Here is a 22060-nt window from a genome sequence, read left to right on the forward strand (position 1 = left end):
TGGGACTCATCTGAGTAGTGACTAACATGCCCTGTTCCCTGTAATGGGTCTACTTTAATGTGCTCTTTTTCTTCCCCGTCCTGCTATCTGCCCTTGTTCTTCTCCTGCTACATAGCAAACTTCAAACCATACTTGCTTACAGCAGGTAAAGGAAATGGGCCAACAGAAGGATTATACAGGTGTGAACTGGTTCCCACTATATCAAGAGATAGAAAAGTTACCAGCCAAATGAGTTAAGTAAGAAAAAGCTGCTGTATTCCCTATGCCAATCCCTTAGCCGGTATATCAAACAGCATGGGATTGTAATATCATTTTGATCATAAATGATTACGTTTAAAATTGTATGGCAATAACAAAAGGAAAAATGTTCTAAGGTTAAAAACAAACAAACAAAAAGACAGTGGAAGTCCTTGATTATTCCTCACTGGACAGTGGTTTTCCACAGAACAACTTTGCTTCAAGGCAGTATCAAAAGTGTGTTGGGGGTTATGTGGTTTCGGATTATTTTGAAAGCTTTGTGTCTTGTATTTGATCTATTTCAGCTCACCCACCCGTGCTTATCCCTTAAATATCTCGGTCATGAAGCAGTGATATCCATGTGGGAATAGCATGGTCCAGTCCTTGTGCAAATGCTGAAGTATACATGACTCTGGATTGAAACAGTCCACTTAAGGAAAAGTGCTGTTTCGTCCTCATTCAAAAGCCAGCAGAAATTATAATAATAATGCAGTATTTTCCTGTTTTTCCCCCCCTTTCCCCCCTTTTTTTTAGTTCAGTCTTCATTTCTTGGCAGTGCTGTTCAGACAACTTCTTCTTCGAACACACTGTGGAAGACAAATTCTGTAGGAATGGAAAGCATAAGCAGGCAGAGGTCTTCATCCGATCCACCAACTGTCCATCCCCCCGTTCCACCATTGCGTGTAACATCTACAAGTATGTTTGCACTTTTCCGCTGCTTCCTTTTTTTCTTTCATTTTTTTAAAAAAATTCTTTCTTTTTTTTCCTTACATCTTTTCATGGTTGGCCTCAACTCTCCATTCTGCAATTCATGCTTCTTTTTTTTTTCCTCTGGTGGATGTAGTTTTAAACCTGCTGCTTTGCCATCTTGTTACTTGAATATAAATCATTTCTTTCAGCACAGTGCTGGAGAATAGATACCTCTGGGCTAGTTTAGCAAGGAACTCATCCTCTCCCCTCAACGTCAGAAGGATTTTTAATAGCATAAATTCTATTTTTAATAATCCCTGACAGTTCTAGTATATACTGTTAATGATTATGGAACTCATTGTATAGTTGCATATTTGTTGTTTTTTTATGAAAAAACACAACTTAAAGTGTGACAATAAAATTACTAGATGGTGTAAAACCACCCCTCAAGAAGATCAGTTTGCCCATTAGACATGGAGTTAACGCTGATTCTGTAGGAAGCCATTTTCTGCTTATTCAGCTTTCCAAGTGTGAATATCCACTGGGGACCTGTGAAGTAACATGGACTTCTAGCTTCTTAAAAACTTATATAGTTAGTGCCTAATACCTATTGCTTAGCACAGTACAGTAAATTGCAATTGTAGTAGGCCCATTGAATCAGCAGGGATTTGGTAAGTCAACTTCTCTGATTCAATGGGCTTACACTAGTTGTGACTTACTACACTCAGCAACATGATTTCAGCCACTGTGGCATAAGCTCAAAGAGCCACAAAACTCCTTGTTGTGTTTAGTGTAGAGGTTAAAACAATAGTGATGGGTTTTTTAATATAAAAGTGAAATGTGGCTTGTCATCACAGGAATGATTCTTGGGCTCAGACAATCCTCTTTCTTCTTTTGGTACAGCTACAAAAAAAAAATTGTGAGATTTGACACTATATTGGAAACTGGGCAAAGCAAGGCAATATTAACTACGGTTCCATGAAATAAGCCAATTTTGCAAACCAAAGTTTAAAGTTAGTTTATTTTCACTGAAGCAGAGTTAAGACTAAGCACACTTGCTCAGTTTATATTGCACTTGATTAAAAAAAAATAGAAGAGAAAGTTGTGATCTCACAATTGGAGAGAAGAAAGGACTTATAAGGCAAAGGTTTGCCTAGACTTGTTCTTATAATAATGAGCCATTGTTTATCAGTCCATTAAGATAAGGCCATTGTTTTAGTTTTGGCATTAAACAGATCACTTTCAGTAATAGCCATGATATCAGTAGTGGGTGTTAAACATCCTATTTGGGGCAGTCTCCTTCTCCACAGCTGTGCTACACCAGGATGTCTAAAATAATACATGTTTTGGGGACCGGTGTTTGAGTTAACCCACTGATTTTTTTTTTAATGGCAAAATCATTTTGTATTTTGCTTCAATTTATTTTGCAATAGTAACACCTGTAGGCTTATGCGGAAAACTCTCTGAAGCAGTCCATATGACTGTTGAGATCTGAGGTGAGATTTGAAATTGATGATTAGTAAGGGAGGTCTGAAGGTAGGTGTTCAAAAGCTGGATTCCAGAATCTGTTCTGGGAATGTATCCAGCTTCTATATCATTCTCCCTGTCACCAGAAGAAGACTAACTGTAAATATGATTTCTCAGACAGCCTACTGCTAAATTACTTCTTTGAAAATGATGTGAATAAATGTATGGACTGTTTACGAAAACATTTACAAACATTTGAAAACCTGTGAATATTTTCTTCCGTTGGTTTGAGGTAGGAGGAGAACAGTCATGCTGCTGTTCTAAATCAAGATTAGAATGATACAGTTGTTGGGGCACATGGCCTATCCAGGATCATTTCTTTTGTGCTTTAATGTTCAGCAGTTATTTTAGGTTTGCAGTCTGAAGGCAAATGGCAGCATAGCCTCGCGTAAGCCAAGCCAGTCTAGGTTTGATTAGCACCCGGAGAGAAGATTTCCATGGAACTCCATATAGAGTTTCTTGTGAATGATGGAGAAGATATAAATATGATAAAGAATACTGAAACCTAAGGACTTCAAATGTATGTTTAGGCATTTTTGTTAAAAGGATACATTTCAGTATATTTACAGTCATTCCAAATCTGCAGCAAGAGGAAAGAGTATGTGGGGTGGGGGGTGGGATGGGGGAAGAATTGCCTGACAATGAATAGTTTAGAGGCTGAGGCTCCCGGAAGATTGATTTCCTGTTGCTTTGAAACAAGGGTGCAGTTCACATATAGCTCTGGCATGCGGAACTGAGTCTTGGGCATGCACACAAACATACACAAACTAGTCTGTGCCCAATTAGGCCATTCCATTTTATTGTAGCAAATGGAGTCTGTGAGTGGGGTCTAGACATGCATAATAATAATATTAACAAGTCCTTTTCAGGGTTTTCTAAGCAGCAAGTAGTCAGAAGTGGTTTGCTTCTCCTTTCTTCTGGGGGCATCCTGGGACTGTGCAGCTTGCCCCCAAGGCCCACCCAGGCTGGCTGTTCTCATAGAAGGCACAGTGGGGAATAGAACTCCCAACCACTGGCTTCACAGCCAGAGACCTAAACCTCTGAGCTATCCAGCCCGCCTTAGATATGTCTTTTTCAAATGTCAATATTACATTTTTTTTTCCTGTTGCTGGAGGGTTGGGGATCATGAGGCTAATGCTGCTTCCTGGTATATGGAACATGCTAATGCCGTGAATGAACAGGATCCCACAGTATATTTCTGTATATATAATACAGTATGTGCCAAAATGTTCATACTGAATTTGCTGAGGCTGAATCCCAGAAAAGGTTGCAGCGTTAGTCACGCTATACGATATCTTGGGCCTTAGGTTTTACAATAAAAGGAGGATTAAGTATATTTCAGGAATTGTTCCACTTTCTTTTTTCCTTTTGGAAGCAAACATACACAGTGTCGTAATATTATTTGGAGGATTCATTTCATCAGTTTTCATCATCAATATACGTCAATATATATTCTGGGTAAATTTTTGTAGATATGCTCTCCTCGGCACCACCTCCAGTTTCAAAGACAGCCAGTGTTCTTGAAGCTTTGAACCAGCAGTCAAAAACGTCAGCTGTGCCGCAGTGCAAACCTACTCCACCACCACTTCCTCCCCAGCCTCCGAGTCGAATTTCTCAGAAGAAGCCTGCTCCAGGGTAATTAAGTGACACTTAATTCATAAAGCTGGGCAAGCCTGGCGAAAAACCTTGTGTTTAAATTGTGAGCTGAATGTGGGGTCCGTATTGCAGTGGACTCTTGTTTTCTATTAAGTGTAAGAAGGGCTTCTTGGAATAGTTTTGTCTTGTGTGCTGTTTAGATCAGTTTTCCCCAGCTGGAGGCTTGAATAGAAATAAGGCTTCATAGGGCTATCAGGTGCAATCACATTACTATGTGAGGGAAATGAGTCTAAATTTCCTATCATGCTTAATGACACTTAACAAAACCTTATTTGACTGTGTCCGAATTCCTGTTGTTCAGATCTGGTATTCTTTGCTATTGCTGATTAGCCAAAAGGTTGGAACAAAACAAGCTACATCTGGAACAGCTGCTCAGGCCCTTCTCCAGAGAACAGAGAACATGTGCTTGTACAATTAAACTGGCACCTCTCCACAATGAATACATAACTATTGTATGCTATGGGAATCTGGAGGTGTAAGAGTGTAAGAGGTACATACAGTAGTAGATTATCTGCTGTTGGCTGTTTTTATTATAAAGCTGTCCACCAGCCCAATTCCTGGATCTCTTATAGAAACAAGAAGTAACAATAATAAAATGCCAGAATGTAGTAAATGTTAAAATAATTTTTAAAAGTAAGTTAGAAAACTTAGCTGACAAAATAATAGCATATACCATGCACAACGAAAAACTCGATCTTATTCCATGAAGTTGTGGTTGCTGAGAAGGGGCTGAATGAATGAATGACTCTTTGCTTAGCATCCAGAAAGCCATAAAGGTGGAGTTAAGTGAGCATCTCTAGGGAAAATGTTCCACAATTAAGGTGTCTTCACCTTGCTAACCACTCACTCTTGTTCTTTGTTTGCAGCATCTGCTACTTGATGCTTTGTTTCCTCTGGTCCTGTTGTGATCTAATGGCTCATCAGTCATTTTTTGACTGAAATGACTGATGATTTGGTCCAGCCTTTTGGAAAATCCTCTTTTACCAAAAGTTTGTAAAGAGTTGTACTTTTAAAATGAAAATGTGGGAGTGGGTTGAGGTGGAAGGAAAAAAAGATTACTCTTTTTGTGGCCAGTCAAGAACCCCACAAAGCAAGGTAGTATATAATCCAGAGAATAGCCTGGTGTATAATGTGGATGCAGTGGAACACGACTAAAGGCTCTGGAAGTGGACACAAGATGTCCATGTTTTTCAAGAGTCTTCGTAACTAACCTCTAAAGCTCATCCAGCAGAAATTGGACAGCATTGCATTGAGAGGGGCCACCAACATCATTTTGTCTCACAGGATGTTGTGTCTGCTTATGTATATATACGTACACTTAGGTATGTATGTGTACATGCAGACACCTCTTTCCTCTGGTGATGATGAGTTGCATTGGTTTCAAGAAGAAATGCAACCTCTTGCTGAACATGCTTCAGCTCAAGTTGAAAGCACCACACATAATTGTTTTCTGGGATCTAACTATGCCAGCAAAAAAGACACCAAATGTTGCAAATTACAGAAGTACCGTAATTGATGGGTACTAATTTCTGCTTCTTTCCTGAACAGGACTGACAAGTCGTCCACCTTAGCCAACAAGAGCAAGGGGCCTGGATCCCTACAGCAAGCTTCTGGTAACCCTTTCTAAAAAGTCGTAACTGTAATTTTCAAAACTTGGAAAAATGACTTATTTGGGCTATAAGTTCCTCAATCTGCCAGCCACTGGTCCACAAATAACTCTGCCAAGTTGTGCTAACTTTATTTTCCTTCAACATCAACGTTGGACCCACTGACATGGTAAAACCTGTTTTGTAGCGAGTTTGCCATGTTGGTCTTCATTCAGCAGATGTCCATGACAAGAACTGCACGATTTCTTCATGAGAGGAAATTATTTAAAGCAGTGACTACTTAATTGACCATATCGTTTTGGGGCTGTCAGACAAACTAGCTAACTATCTAAGCAGTGGCAGGGAAACCATCATAACTGCTCAGTTTTGCTTATGAGAATAAAAGTCCTGTTCTTCTCAATACTACTGAAGTTCTCCATTGGTATGTGCTGAACCACCGTCTGGGTTTGAGAGAGTGACAAAAGTAACTTGGTGGGCAAAGTGATGATGTCAGATGTCATCTGAAAACGAAGGAGTGCTCGCTATTTTTAGAAGGCAATTTTGCCTGCATTCTTTTTCTCTCTCACTTACTAGCAGGAGAGTCTTCATCATCATCTGAGACAGCGGGACCACAGATCACCTCGGGGGCCAATATATCAGTGCCAATCCAGCCTCCTGCTCCGATGCCAAGGAAGTCCCAGATCGTAAGTAGAAGCTGGGTCAATCTCTTACCAGTTTGTATCTGGTGGTTTTTCTTTGTGGGAATAAAGATATTTTACTCAAATAATGTTAATCATGGCAGAAAAATCACATCTAATTAACAAAGTGCTGACTCTGTAATGTGCTGGGTGACTGGCATATAACCAAACACATAACTGAAACTTTGTCAATTAGGCGCAAATCGCCTTTATGTCTCAGGCAATTTCACAGGAAACTTGGCTAGATGGCCAAATTAGAGTGGGCACGATCAGGCTACATAGGGTTGCTTAAAGTCAGTTAAGGTCAGACAGAGATGCACGGTGTAATCCTTACATCCACATGCAAGGATCGAGTGGTTTTGGATCAGGGAAAGCACACTTCACCTCAGGCAACCCTGTTTAGCACAATCAGGATTCTCATTTCTCAGTTGAGAAATCTTCAGTTGAGAAATGGGGAGCTTTTCCTTTAAATCTTTGCCTTTGAAGGGAAAGGGAGACAGAAAAGCTTCTAATTTGTTTTTAATGGTTGCAAACCAATGTAGCAAATCTGTGATGCTTTGACAGTGGTTTAAAAAAAACAGCTTTCGAAACATCACCATACCTTAGTAACAATTAAAAAGAAATCCAAAATATTGTCCCTGCCCTGCCCTCCAAAGGAGAGCTCAGATGAAGCTTCTACAAAAGGACTGCCAGCCAGCCACTTTGGTTTGATCCCAGCAATCACAAACACTGGGATCAAACCAACATGGAGCAATCCTACCCACACCTTATAAAGAATAGCCCCTGACAGTGAGCTGGAAATGTGTGGGTAGGAACGCTTTTGGTCCAGGCTGGTTTGCTCTAGCCATTGCATCATCTGATAACCAGCAAAAGAAGTGCACCAGTCTGTCCCCACAGCAGACCAAAAAGCAGGCTAAATGACCAAGTAACCATATAGTCACCCTCATACTGTGGAGTTAAATTTAAATAAGATGCTGGTCACTATATAGATCTGATTGCTTTAAATTTGGAGCGGGGGCAGAGACTCTATTGGTATTTTTCCCCTTTTCATTGTTATCCTTTGAATAAGATCCTATTCTGAGATTTATTTATTTATTTGATTTATATCCCGCCCATCTGGTCTATAAGACTACTCTAGGCGTATGGAGTGTACTCTTGGAGTATGAGAAATAAGTGAGCATCCGGTGTGTGTATGGTTTTTGTTAAATGTATCCCTTGTTTTTGAAAGAGCTTCACTGAAATCACCTGTCATTCCTGGAAGGCTGCTAAGAAAGTGGCTGGTATGTTGTAGCTAGAAACCACAGCCAGCCTTTGTGGGACAAGCTCTGAAACTGTCACCCATGCAACAGCCCTTTGCTGAAGAGTCAGTCCTTACATTGGAGCCTTTTGAGTAATCCTGTTTAATTTGATTCATGGCCTCTGACAACAATGTCAACACAGTGAAAGAAGAGGGGGAAGAGGGACGGAATATGCAGTAAGCTAAAGGGCTTTTCCTGTGCAAATCACCTTAGCAGAGGCTTCCGTCCAAAAGGACATTAGCGAGATTAAGCAAGGTGAGCTAAATAATTCTTCCCGCTCTCTCTGTTTCTTTCCCAAGTTACCATGAAAATGACCCACTGAATATATTCTTGAATTCATGTCTTTTGTTTTAGCCAGAGAGGGGAGATGTGGGACTAAACGGGGCCAATTGCTACAAAAAAAAACACCTCATGGGAAACAGGGCTAGAAAACATATTAGAACAGAGGTAGGAGAGCTAAGTGAGTGTGTGTTGTCCCTTCTTCTTCTCCCCCCCCCTTCTCTCTGTGTTCACATGGCTGCATCCACTTCTAGCACCAGCAGAACAGTAAGTCTTGGGGCCACAAAACATTGATAAAGGAGAGCCAACCCTTGTTATACAAGCAACAACATTCCTTTTTTCTTTTATATATTTCTCTATTTATTTGAGTTGTATTCCAACTTTTTCCCAGAACTGGGACCCAAGGTGGCTTCCTGGTGGTTGTGTCATTATTCCTTAAAGTGTTAATGTCTTAGAAGCCACAGCCAAATATTTGTCAGACAAGCTGTGGCATTCATATTGTGATTTTTCTTTTAATACCAAGTGATAGTTACTTCTTAATTTAAAATGTTAATGTGGGGCTATTATAGGTGGTTTGGGACATTTTTGCATTTTAAATTTGTTTAAAAACAAAGAAACTATAATGTGTTCATATTGTGAAACCTACAAGCAATTTAATATTTTTTTCCTGAGCCATTAATGTGTAATGGTAAAAAATTGCAAATTGTAAAAATAATGCTAATGCATTAGCTTTTAAAGTAATGCTTCCAGTGTTTTTTAGAAAACAATTCTTTATTAAAGAGGGTTCAGTGAAATGCAATTAGTTTTGAGCTTAAACAGCTCTTCATCCTAGGAAAATCCTCTTACACACTTCAAAGACAGCTATATACGTTCTTTGCTTTAAAATGGTGTACTCTTACTCCTGTAAGAGTGATGTACTCTTACTCCTGTAAGAATACTTTGAAGAGGAATATTGCTACTTTTTGCTATGTCTCATTTTGATGCTACACTGTGGGTGTGTTGTTCATTGCTTGAAACTGCCATTCCCTGTGCCTGTAAAATCTCTTTACTATTTGAAAATCTGTTCAGATATGTTGATGAATCGTTTGTGTTGATTTATGTGGTGTTGCTATTGTTGTTATGATGGGCTCAGCCATTTTTGTGGATTGCATTATTTTGATACTGTGTTAACAGACCTACAGGGAACGTAATTGGTACGTTCCACAGTTTTTGCATGTTTTGACAGATGTTCTAAAGTCATTTTCTCTCCCAAAGGTTCTTCGTAGTGGTCTCTGTGAATGCACACAAATGGGTTAATCCTGCGCCTGCACAGGATGTCCAGAAGATTCTAGAGCTATAGAAAAAAGAGTCAATTAGGTTCCCCCCCCCAGAAGGTATATAGGCTCCACCTCGTCCCTCTCCTATAGTTCCTCTTTTTCTGCCGTACTGTTAGGACGTTAGGAAGAGCAGAGCATCTACACTTAAGTATTCTAGCTTAGCTAGCCTTTTATACTTTTCCCACTGTTATTGTTTTACTGTTGTTTTATTTTAATCCTCGACAGAACCTGCCAAAAAAATTTAGTTTGCTGTCGTTCTGTTCTCCCCCCCCCCCCCGGTTTCGATGGATCCCCTTTTTTCTTTTTTGTTTGTAGCCCCTCGGGGCTTCAAACAGCGCGCTGTTTGTTCTCGCAAAATTTCGTTCTCAGATGGCCACGAAAAGTGCTTGTTTTGTCTGTGAGAATCATACCTCGACCAGACCTGCATTGCTTGCAAAGGTTTTTCCAAGCAAGCCATTAAACTCAGGTGCCAACGGCTTCGATCTTTTCTCTACAAGAAGACTATTTTTCCCGCCATGGAAGGCTCCTCCCTCGCGGCACCAACCCCTCCATGTTTGGAGGCATCTAAACAGACTTCTCCTGTTGAGCAGTCGACTCTTACCATTTCTCTTCCTGTGAAGCCTAAGGAAGCCTCAAAACCGCCTGAAGCCAAGGCGTTCTCTTGAGTAGCCCTTCCTGCAAAAATGAAAATCAATGATAAGTCCAAAAAGCTGAAGAAGTCAGCTAAACTGCCTACTGTGCCTCCTCCAGCTCCTTCAATACTGCTCGAGGAGTCTTCGAGGGAAGGAATTGGACTTACTGAGGAGCACATTCCTGTAGCCCAGACGGCTCAGGATACCATGTGCATGTCTCCAAACTTGGGCCGATTCGAGGCTGTGCCAGACGCCAGCTGAGCTGCTGCCCCTTCTAGCCCTCGATACTCAGGGCGGGCTGATACCGAGTCTCTTTCTGAACAGGAGTCTGTCCACGACACTCCAAGGAAAAGTACAAAAAAGCGCAAACATTCCATTCCACACCAACCTCGAGATGGAGGAGATGGGTACCGTCCACAGGGTCCGCCATTTGGCCACCCTTACTACGCTCCGTACCAACCGTTTCTGTACCAAGGCTATGGTTACCCACCAGAGTTTCCGGGCACTTCCATGCCCCAAACGTAGCTCCTCCCGCGCTAAATCAGCCCCAGGCCCAGGTGGATCTCTCAACACCTCAAGTACCATTGCATAAGAGGTGTTTCCCCACGGTACCTACAGCACTTCCCAAGCGCACCAAGCACAGTAGCCGACATTTTTCAGTACGGGCTACCACTCTGTATTCCGGACCAGGAGCTCACTATACCAAGCCTTTTTCCACGTCCACGCAGTCTGACATGGACATTGTTCCTGAGGATGCGGTACCGTGCCGATCCCCTTCTCTAGCCTCTCAATCCTTCCAGATGACCACTCTACAGCATCCAGTGAATCCGAGGCTCCTGAGCCAGTCGGTCAAGGCCTGTCTTCCCAGCCTTTTTCAGAAGACTTCTCTTATGCGCAACTCATCATGCGCATGGCCAAAATGCTTCAGCTGGATGCACAGGAAAGGGACTTAGTCTTTCAAGACATGGAGCAGGACATGACTTCCCCTCCTAGTCTGAGCCTCATTCCAGTCCTCTACGAATTGGTTAAAACTTCATGGGATAAATCACCCTCGATGGCTCAAGTCCCTCGCAAAATAAAGCATCACTACAAAACTCATGGGTTGGATTTGGAATTCCTCACTAATCATCCAACATTCAACTTCATCGTGGTTGAAGCTACCCAATACAGGTCTCGTACCCGGTCATCAGCTACGCCTATTGACAAAGAGGGTAGAAAATCGGATGATTTGGGCAAAAAGCTTTATGCCTTCGCTGCCCTTTTGATCAAAATAGCCAACTTTCAAGCGGCTATGGGCACTTACCAGAAGCATCTTTGGGACAAAATAATCCCTATGCTACAAACTTTACCTGACCCTTCTACAACGGAAGCCCTCAACGTTTACGAAGAGGCTAATGCCCTGACCAGGCAACAGAGATTCGCTGCAAAACAGACGGTAGGCATTGCCTCTAAATCCATGCTAACGGCGATAGTTGTCAGATGCCAGGCATGGCTCAGAACCGCCAATATACTCGACGACACTAAAACAAAAATTGAGGATCTACCCTTTGACACAATTGGACTATTCAACTCCAAAACTGACGAAATCATGGAAAATATCCATAAGATGAGAAAGACAGCAAAATCTTACGTACCATACCAGCCGTATAGGTACCAGAAACAGGCATACTAAAAGCCTCAATACTAATCTTCCACTCAGTACCAACCCTTTCAGTATAGCAAACAACAGCAGGACCAGACTTATCAGACTCAACAGTCCACCGCTCTCTTGTTCAAACTGCAACGATTTCGCAGCCCCAAACAGGCCTTTCACAAAGCTCAGCACAGGGGTAAGCATCTCTCCTTTATGGACCACCAGACTGTTCCCATTCTTCCAAGAATGGCAAACCATCACTATTGACATGTGGGTACTTAATATCATTGAAAAGGGCTATTTGATCGAATTTTCAGAGACCTCATCACCAAACTCAATCAAAACAACTCCTTTTTCCATGCCTCTGCATTTGGAAATCTCAGCACTACTATCCAAGGAGGCCATAACTAGGGTACCATCCTCTGACTCCAGCGAGGGTTTCTTCTCATGCTACTTTGCAGTCTCCAAGAAAGATGGAGGCATAAGGCCCATCATGGACCTCAGAGACCTCAACCTATACATTCTCCACAAGAAATTCCGTATGCTGACTCTTGACTCCATTCTGCCTCTTCTGTCGCAGGGAAACTGGTTTGTCACCATAGATTTACAGGACGCCTACTTCCACATCTCCATTCACCCGTCTCATCAAAAATTCCTCCGGTTCCGGTTCTATCATGATACCTACCAATTCACCGCTCTTCTGTTCGGACTCTCCACAGCCCCCAGGACATTCACAAAATGCATGGCACCAATCATGGCTTACCTCCGTACCAAGGAGATAAAAATTTTTCCCTATATAAACAATTGACTCTTAGTGGCAAAATCCTACCATGAGGCAGTCTCCGCCACAAACTTCACCCTCTACACCCTAAAGAGACTTGGGTTAAAAATCAACGAGAAAATGTCCAGCCTGATACCGTCCCAGACTGGCTCCTACATAGAAGCAACATTGGACTCGATTCGCATGAGAGCTTTCCTACCATCTCAGCAAATTTGCAAAATCCAGGCAGCAGTCTTCAAGTTCACACCGTACGCGACTTTGACTGCGCACAATACCCTGCACCTCTTAGGCCTGAAGGCGTCCACTACCTCAGTCGTACTCTTCGTGAGACTAAAATTCGCTCCAGTCCTGATTTCTCACCCGGTACGATACCATGATGGACCCTCCTACAAAAAAGCTAAGGATCCCACCTCTCGTAGCCAAGCATCTCATCTGGTGGACCATGCCCAACAATCTTTCCTTGGGACGACTGTTCCACCCTCCATATCTGTCCATACAAGTCGTGACAGATGCCAGCCCCTCAGGATGGGGAGCACACTGCCAGGAGCTACGGGCGCACAGCCTCTGGACTTTGCACCAAAGAGCCATCCACATCAACCAGCTAGAACTGTTGGCTGTCATCAAGGCTTCTTCTTCGTGGCCTCTGTGAATACACACATATGGGTTTAGTCTGTGCCTGCGCTGACATTCTCGGAGCATTCCAGAGCTAAAAGTAACAATTTTATGGTATGATCCCCCATGAGGCACAAGCTCCTCCCACCCAAGATTCCCCTCAGTTCCTTTTTTCCGCCGTGCTGTAAAGTTCTACAGAGCATAGAGCTATTTCCACAGGGGTTTTTCCCCTTAGCTTATTGATCAATTCCCTCTAAATTGGATTCTTTCCCTTCTCAATTATCTAATCTATGATCCCCCGTGAGTTCTTTTCTTTTTTGCTTGCCAGCTACTTGGCTTACCCCCCTCCCCCTCCACACACACTTCAACTGTTTGCTTCTTTCTCCTTTCCCGCCTTTTTCGGCCTACTCATTTTGACTCTCAGGCACATTAATGATTTTCTGCCTGAGTAAGCTACATCTTACCCAGATAGGTGCAGGCCGCAGTAGGGGACCCGACAATACCAAGGAGTCCTTAAAATCTAAGTCTACATCAACAGAGGAATCCTCGCCAGAGGCTAGCGAATTTGCCTCTGAGGAGACGACGTGCCAGCTCTACCTGCACAGACTTTGGATCGCCTGATAGCCTCTCTGCTCCAACTGGCCATTCAGTGACTGCGCTACCGTCCAGTCCGGCCATGGCCCTTTTAGCCCTACATGAGGGTGGGCATTTGACGTTCCTGAGTTGGAGCTTAAGTCTCTCTATCTCGTGAGGAGAGGAGAGTGAAAAGGAGGCATGTCTCACCACACCCTCTCTCTGAGCAACCATGAGAGAGACTGGTGAATCATCGATGGATGATTGTTTCAAGGGGCTTGTTCATACAACTGATTTGACGCTGCAGGAGTTAGGGCTCTGTCACCCTGTCCCTTAGAGAAGAAGGGCCTCCTGTTGCCCCGGTCACCTTCCCTGACTGTCAGTGATTCCTCCTGACATGGGAAGCGCCTCTGTGTGTGAGTGCTGCACACCAACCCTCCTTCGTGCGCCTGCTCATGTAGCTGCGACTTCTGGAGGGAACTGCACGCCAAGGCTGCAGATGTGCCTGAGACATAAGGTAAGGCCTGGGTTTCCCTTTGGGGATACAATGGGCCCCTTCAGCTCCTGCTGCATGTCAGTGCTTTGCCTGTCTGGGGTAAAGCCCTTGGGTGTTTGGTTTATTGGGCCTGATTTATCAGAGGCCTTGTTCACGTGGCTGCTATTTCCAAAACCAAGTGCTGAGGTGAAAGCTTTCTGGCAGCATTTGACAGCCCTAGTTTGCCTCTGGAAGGGGGGGCTGCAACTCCCACCACTAGCCCTGCTAGTCGGTGATATTCCTGCCTGGGGTAGCACCTGCAGGTGGCTGTTAATTTCGCACAAAACAGCCCTCTTTATCAATGGGCTGGCTCACAAAGTAGCCTGCAGCCCTGTCTCAGGTGCCAGTGCCCGCATAGGCTCATAGGGAAAGGACTCACAAGGGTCCACCCGAGAACCCTGCCGCTGTCAGGTAAGTCTGGAGAATTTTCCTCAGGTAGGTCCTGTGACGCTGACAAGGTTGCGTAGGACCAGTCCCTTTTGTTTGGGATAGGAGCTATGAGCTCTTGGCCACCATCACCATCCCGCTCTACCTGGCATCGTTCTGAGCCATGGGCTATGGAGTGCTTTATGCCTCCACTTAGGCTTCACAGGTGTAGTGCTCCCTCGAACTCGGTAGCACAATGTTCGCAGCTTTGACCGAACCTGCTGTTAATCCATTCGGCCTTCTCCGTTCTATGACTGTTGAGCCTGTGCTTGGTCAGGCTCGTGCTAGGTCAGTCTTCTCCCCTGTTCATCAGGAGGGTTTTCCTTATTCAGGATTGGGACGTACATGAGTCACGGGGGGGTGGTGGTGGTGGAAGAGTTTCCAACCAATCTTCCTATACCCCTCTTGGTTGTCGCAGATGGTCGCACTCTTTTACTGTTAACAGATGAGGAGTTCTTTAATTGGCGTTGTTACTTGTTTTGGGGTGCCATGTAGCCATTTACTCCTCTGCCGTGAGGGATTATCATCACCACTTATGGAGTTTGGTGGTGCCAACCCTGTGGGTAGCTCCTGTGCACCCTTACAATTCAGGCCTCCCACATCACTAGGAGGCACTGTTGCAGGTGCATCACGAGTGCACTGCTGCTCAATATGCCTGAAAACCAGTGTCTAAGCAACTGACAGGTTAGGACCTGCCATTTGTTGGTGTATGGCTTTTTAGCCAGAAAAAAAAAGTTGTTATTCTTTATAATCTGCTCAGGCTCTAGAAGGCGACACAGTCATTGCGCTGTAACATCTGCAAGAGCCTGAAGATGTTCCCATCCGCCTACAGCATTCCGGGAACATTAAAAGCCTCAACCCCAAAGTTACCAGCCGCCGCCCCTAGACATGTGGGAGGCAGTGCCTTGACCGGCAGAACTGCAGATAGGACTGCAAAACTGAGCGGTCTTTTTACTTCTCTGTTGTTGACTAATCAATCTGTTTGACTCATTTCTATTATAGCTACCAGCTTTGCCACGATCTTCGATTTATGTTGAATCCATTAGGATCGACCTCAACATGGAGAAGATTTTTGTTCTTGTTTTTTCTCTACCATATCTACACTTCGGCAGGAAAAGATGCTTTCCAAATTCCAATCCATCTCGTGTCGAGGCCCATTATGATCAAGCACGACCGGTCCCAGCTTCGAATTGACTATCTGCCAATTCTGGGCATAAGCTCGGATCTCACTCCTTGAACAAATCTCCATCCAATATGATGTGATCCATTATCATCCTCTGTCACCTTTAGTGTGCTTCTTTTCATTTGCACAGGTCACTTCTCGGTTCACCGCATCCCGACGATTGGGAATGTAGGAACCGCCTTTTCCAGACCCGGCCATCACTTAGCTGAGCACTTACACTTCAATCACTTCTGCTCCATGTGGCCAACTATCAATCACGATAGGCGCCTACCTAGAGCAATTATAGTCTAAGATTCTACCTCACTTGGAATCCATTAAAACAGCTTAGAAATTCTCACTCTGAGACCATGACTCTAGCAAAGCAACACAGGATTGCTGCTAGACACGCAAAGAGCTTCAGCTGCTGTCGCATCCTTAGTATTTATAGAAGGCTCGCCTAGTCAGGATCCACTGGCTCATCAAGAAGGCAAAGGATAGAATTGAATGTCTTCCATTACATGGTACCAGTCTCTTCAGTCTTAGACTGGTGACACTAGAACATTTTTTTACACAGAATAGGAAAACAGCTAAATTATATACGGGCCAACAGCCCTTTCGTCCTTCTTTCGGTTCTACCCATAGTCCATTCTACTATATCTGGAGTTTCAGCCTCCCAGACATTTCGGTTCATAAAAAATGTCACCACATCTCTCAAGGTTACATTATATAATTGTCTTTGTTCCTCTTTGAGTAACGTTAGACTTACTCTTTTGTCTATATCCTCCAGGAAGAGACCTCTGCCTCCTGAACAAACATGCCATATTCCAAGTTCCTACATCTGGCTTATGCAATGGCTTCTACTTCTGTGCTATTATATACATAGAAAGGACAGAGGCATCCGTCCCGTCCTTGATCTCAGAAATCTTTTCATGTGTATTCTACCGTAGGTTTCAGATTCCACCCTCAACACTATTATCTAATCAGTAATTCCTAAGGTTTCACTACCATTTGATTTTTCAACATCTGCAAGGTCTTTCAGATGGTACAGGGCATCAGTTTGATAATAACCTTCCCCTGCAAAATATGGACATCTACCTGTACTGGTACTATGGCGTATATTTTTCTTTTTTTTAAAAAAAACAAAAACTAGCAAACATCTCCCCAGATTTATGACCTCCACGGCTTCAGTGCTAAAGCAATACAGACTCAGCCTCGAACCACTCCAATAGTGGTATCTTTTGCTGTTTGACCAAGTAGAGAATCCCTAATCCAATTAACTGCAAGTTCGGTTCTGTCACCGTTGGGAAGTACCGACCTTTGATGTATTCACTGGGGTCCGTACGCCGACTACAGGTTTTATTGCTCCTGTGCAGGTGCGGATGGAAACACTGTCGGGGACATTTTCATATGGCAGTGGACAGGGAATCTGCCATAACTCTTCCCTCCGATACCTTTTATTCTATGGATTTTCCATCACCATAATTCCTAATCAAACATGATCCAAATACCTCTTTGATGACCAAAGTAGTTCTAGTTCGCCTGTCTCAGATCGATATAGACAGGCACATGTGAGTTCCCTCTGGTGACTTACCTCCTATCTTTGGAGGGAAGGATGGTCTACCATCCGCATCTATTGGCCATGAACTTGCCAACCTGGAAAATACTCCCACTTTGGCATCAGTGCTCGATCGAGCTCGAAAACCATAAACTCGATGTCGATTTGTAAATAAATGAAATCTTTATTAAATATAATGAAACAAAGAACTACCTTAACAACTTTCTTTGAAACTGTTGCCTACTTGGCTTTCTATTTATGCTTTAAAATATTATATATCTACTACTGCTGCCCATTAACCAGATGATTCTGGTACGTAGGACTTTTGTCTCATTCTAGGGTCAAACATCTTTTCACAGGACTCAGTACCACCTGTCCTCCATGTAAACGCATTGTTCCTCAATGGTCTATAGATCATTCTAAATTCACTCATGTGCCCGCCATTCGAGCCCATTTTCTCTTCAAATGCGAAATTACTTACTTTGAACAGCCTTCCTAGTGGCTGTCATATCTGCCAAGGGAACATGGGAAATAGCTGGATTGTGATTCGATCCACCTTTTATTCAATTTTCCTGATAAAGTGACTTCCTACCTTAATGTCTCATTTTTGACCTATTCGACTAGTTTTCATGTTTATCTGTGCTTCATCTTACCATCATTCTTCAGATCACCATCATCTCCTCTAGAGCACATGCTCCACAATAATTATGTAAGACGCTCACCAGCATTTTGTCTGGACACTGCCAGAACTTCTAAACAGATGACAGGCTCTTTTTATGCTTTCATTCTTTTAATTTCGAAAGTCCAGTTTCATCCTATCCATCTCTAGATCGATGGTCCACACTGTATCTATGGCTTACCAGTGGTCAGACGAGTCACCGTCTAATCAGCTTTAGCCTCGCTCCATGGAGTGCTGTCTACCTTGGCTGCATCCAGAGTAGAATCGAGATTCTTGACATTACCGTGCAGCAATATGATCCATGCCATCTACCTTTGTGGGGCACTACTGGCTACATGTAGGTACACGCAGTAACACTGGATTTGGCAGAAATGTGTTGGCATCCTTCCTACCGTGACGTCCCACCTGCCAATAAGTAAGCTTGCCAGTCACCCATATGTGTGTATTCACAGAGGCCACGAAGAAGAAAGAAAGGTTACTTACCTGTAACCATGGTTCTTCGAGTGGACCTCTGTGAATTCACACTACCCGCCCATCCTCCCCTCTGTCCATCACAGGTATCTTATTGTTGTATAACTCTTGTGCCTGGCGGACAAATTGCAGGAACTGAGGGGAATCTTGGGTGGGAGGAGCTTGTGCCTCATGGGGGATCATACCATAAAATTGTTACTTTTAGCTCTGGAATGCTCCGAGAATGTCAGCGCAGGCACAGACTAAACCCATATGTGTGAATTCACAGAGGTCCACTCGAAGAACCATGGTTACAGGTAAGTAACCTTTCTTTTTCAAGCCTTCCTGCCCCACATACGAAGGCTCGTGGTACAGTTGGTTACAGACAATACCACAGTGATGCACTACATCAACAGACAGGGAGGGACTCGATCCAGGCCCCTCCTTTGTTTGACTCTACGTTTTTGGGAATGGTGCCTCTCCCACCACATTTTTCCCCAAGCAATCCATATTGAGTCCAAAGACAATTCCCTGGCAGACCGTTTGAGCTGACTACCCACCAGAATGCATGAATGGGCCCTCGACCAGAAGGTCTTCCTAGACTTATGCAGCCGATGGGGACAGCTCACGATAGATCTCTTTGTGTCCCATCGAAATACCAAATGCAACCGGTACTGCTCCAGGGCGGGCATAGACACCTCATCCCTCGGAGATGCCTTCCTCATACCATGGTCCAGAGAACTAACTTACCTGTTCCCTCCAGTACCACTTCTCCTCAGGACCGTAACCAGGATCATTCAGTACCAAACGAATGCAGTTCTCATTGCCCCATGGTGGCTGCACCAACCGTGGTTTGCCGGTCTCTTCACCTGACGGCGTGGAGGATATCCCTACGTTCCGTGCGGTCCTAGACCAAGCCCGAAAACTGCCCACCTTTTGGCTGTACGAGAACAAATGGAAAACTTTCAGCAAATTCGTTCAAGCCAAAGGCATGATCACAGTACCGGCATCTCTGCGCATGGTGCTTACCTTCCTGCTCCATCTCTTCAACCTGGGACTGGCTCATTCCACACTTAAAGTTTACATTTTGGCAATCGTGGCTCACCAACCTCCTCGATCGCGCTCCACCAGGCTCTTCTCCGACCCTACTCTTAAAAGATTTCTGAAGGGCCTACAAAGCATATGGCCTCTTTCACAGCACAGTGTACTACAGTGGTCTCTACCACTCGTCTTGGAAGCTCTCAACAAGCCTCCATTCGAACCTATGGCTACCTGCTCAGAGAAACTGCTTTTGCTGAAGACCGCATTTCTTGTAGCCATTACATCGGCCAGAAGAGCGGGTGAGCTGGCTGCACTCAGGTCAGATCCTCTGTACCTCCAAATGCACCCTGACAAAGTCACCCTTTACCTTGACATCTCCTTCTTACTGAAGGTGGTATTGGATTTTCACGTCAACCAGTCCATTGTGCTTCCAACACGGTTTCCTTCTCTGTCCACGCCATTAGAGCGTAAACTCCACACCCTCGATGTCAGAAGAGTTCTTGCCTTCTACCGTCATCATATCAAGGCTCCCCGCATCTCCTCCTGTGCTATCATGGACCACACAAAAGTGCTGCTGCTTCTTCACAATATCCAGGTGGATTGTTCAGCTCATACAGTTGGCTTACCTGCTCGCCAATAGGCCTGTACCAGACGGTTTGAAGGCCCACTCTACCAGAGCGGTCTCTACATCGACAGCTCTATTCAAGGGTGTTCAACTACAGAACATTTGCAAGGTGGCTACTTGGGCCAACCCTCTGACGTTTGCCAGACACTACCGCCTAGACGTCAGAGCCAAAAATGATGCAGCGTTTGGACGGGCGATACTATTATCTCTGATATCGTGACAGCCCTCCTGCCGGTGAGTACAGCTTGCCATTCACCCATTTGTGTGCATTCACAGAGACCACTACGAAGAAAGTTAGGTTACCTACCTGTAACTTTGCTTCTTCTAGTGGTACTCTGTGAATTCACACATCCCTCCCTTCCTCCTCTCTATCCGTCATGATACCGTGTCATGATACCTTGCTATCTTTTTATATACGGTGATGGCGGATTTAGGGAACTGAAAGGAGAGGGATGAGGCGGAGCCTATATACCCTCGGGGAGGACTAATTGACTCTTTTTTCTAAAGCTCTAGAATCTTCCGGACGTCCTGTGCAGGCGCAGGATTAACCCATTTGTGTGAATTCACAGAGTACCACTAGAAGAACCAAAGTTACAGATAGGTAACCTAACTATTAGGGGTATTGCATCTTCAGAAGTACATGTAGGAAGTCTTGATAAAGCAGCTTCTCCAGAGGAACAACCGGCCAGCCACTTTGCTTCAATCCCATCACACACACTGGAATCAAACCAGAATGGGGCCATCATACCCACACCTAAAATCAATAGCCCCTGACAGGGAGTCAGGAAGGTGTGGGTAGGAACGCTCTGGGGCCAGGCTGGTTCGCCCTAGTAATTATGTCATCCGTTTGCTGGTGAAAAGAGTGCACCGCTCCTCCAACATTATTTTTTTCAATGAATTGATTTTTTCCTCCTTGTATCTTTCACATACATACATAGTAATTGGGAATACTATAGTATGGATTATTTGGCCATGGCATCCACCAACACATCCCTATCTTTGAAGATAACAGCAACAAACTTAGAACTGTGAGGCTGGAAGGGACTCTATGGATCAGTGGTTCTCAACCTTAGGTAACTTATGTGTTTTTGGACTGGAATTCCCAGAAGCCCTGCCCAGCACAGCTGGTGATGAAGGCTTCTGGGAACTGCAGTCCAAGAACACCCGGGTTACCCAAGGATGAGAACCACTGCTATGGATCATCAAGTCCAGCCACTGTCAAGGAGGGGAATCGAACTCCCAACCTCTAGCTCCACAGCCAGAGACCTAAACCAGTGAGTTGGACAGCAGTAGATCTTTTCTAGTTTCTTCATAGCTGGTCTTCCAAGTCTCAGTCTTCTGATTCCTTGATTGCACCCTATTCCAATTGATGACTAAACTGAGGTATAGTTGTTTTAAGGAGAGAGCCTTACGGGTCTGCTGCAGGCAGACAAACAAACAAAACAGCACAGGATATTGTGACTGCAGTTGTGAAGAAATCATGAAACCTACAATTCATGAAAACTTATGCCAAATAAAACCTGTTAGTCTTTAACAGATCATCTGTTTTTGTTTTTTGTTTTTTTGTTTCTCTCTGTATTTCAGTCCAAGACAAAGCCCAAGAGAGTAAAAGCCATCTATAACTGTGTAGCAGATAATCCAGATGAACTAACATTTTCAGAGGGTGATATTATCATAGTTGATGGTGAGGAAGATCAGGAGTGGTGGGTAAGTATCTTTCAGCTGAAATCCTTGAAAGACTGTAAAATATGTGGTGTTCATTTTTATCTTTTCAAAATTATCCAGGAAAGGAGATGTGAACAAGAATACTGTTTCATTAGGAAAGGGAAGTCTACTCAGTCATACAGTGCCACTTCAAGAGTGATTCCATCTTTTTTGGTCTTTAGCTATTTTTCTGAGTAGTTGGGAAAGAGTTTGTGAAGAAGAAAGGTTTAAACTTCTCCTCTCCATGATCTCCTCAGTTTCCTTCCTCAAGAAAACAGCTGGACATTGGTGAAAAGAGCCAGTTCACCAGCCCCGCTAGCTGTGTGAGGCCAGCAAAACAAAGTGCCCTAGACTTACTTTACCAA

General features: G+C 43.9%; 1 protein-coding gene across 3 annotated transcripts in view; it reads left to right on the forward strand.

Annotated features, from left to right (window-relative positions):
• Positions 1 to 22060, forward strand: part of ASAP2 (ArfGAP with SH3 domain, ankyrin repeat and PH domain 2) — a 147741-nt gene that overhangs the window by 120743 nt on the left and 4938 nt on the right. Inside the window, exons 23-27 of one of the 3 annotated variants that reach the window (XM_073001454.2) lie at positions 772 to 933; positions 3927 to 4089; positions 5659 to 5723; positions 6294 to 6400; positions 21576 to 21698. In XM_073001454.2, coding sequence (XP_072857555.2) covers positions 772 to 933; positions 3927 to 4089; positions 5659 to 5723; positions 6294 to 6400; positions 21576 to 21698 — 620 coding nt within the window. Of the gene's footprint in view, positions 1 to 771; positions 934 to 3926; positions 4090 to 5658; positions 5724 to 6290; positions 6401 to 21575; positions 21699 to 22060 lie in introns of all 3 variants that reach the window. The other 2 variants (XM_020796609.3, XM_020796610.3) reach the window with 2 other exon arrangements.

Source organism: Pogona vitticeps, chromosome 1, assembly GCF_051106095.1.
Source record: "Pogona vitticeps strain Pit_001003342236 chromosome 1, PviZW2.1, whole genome shotgun sequence".
In the NCBI taxonomy this organism is placed as follows: domain Eukaryota; kingdom Metazoa; phylum Chordata; class Lepidosauria; order Squamata; family Agamidae; genus Pogona; species Pogona vitticeps.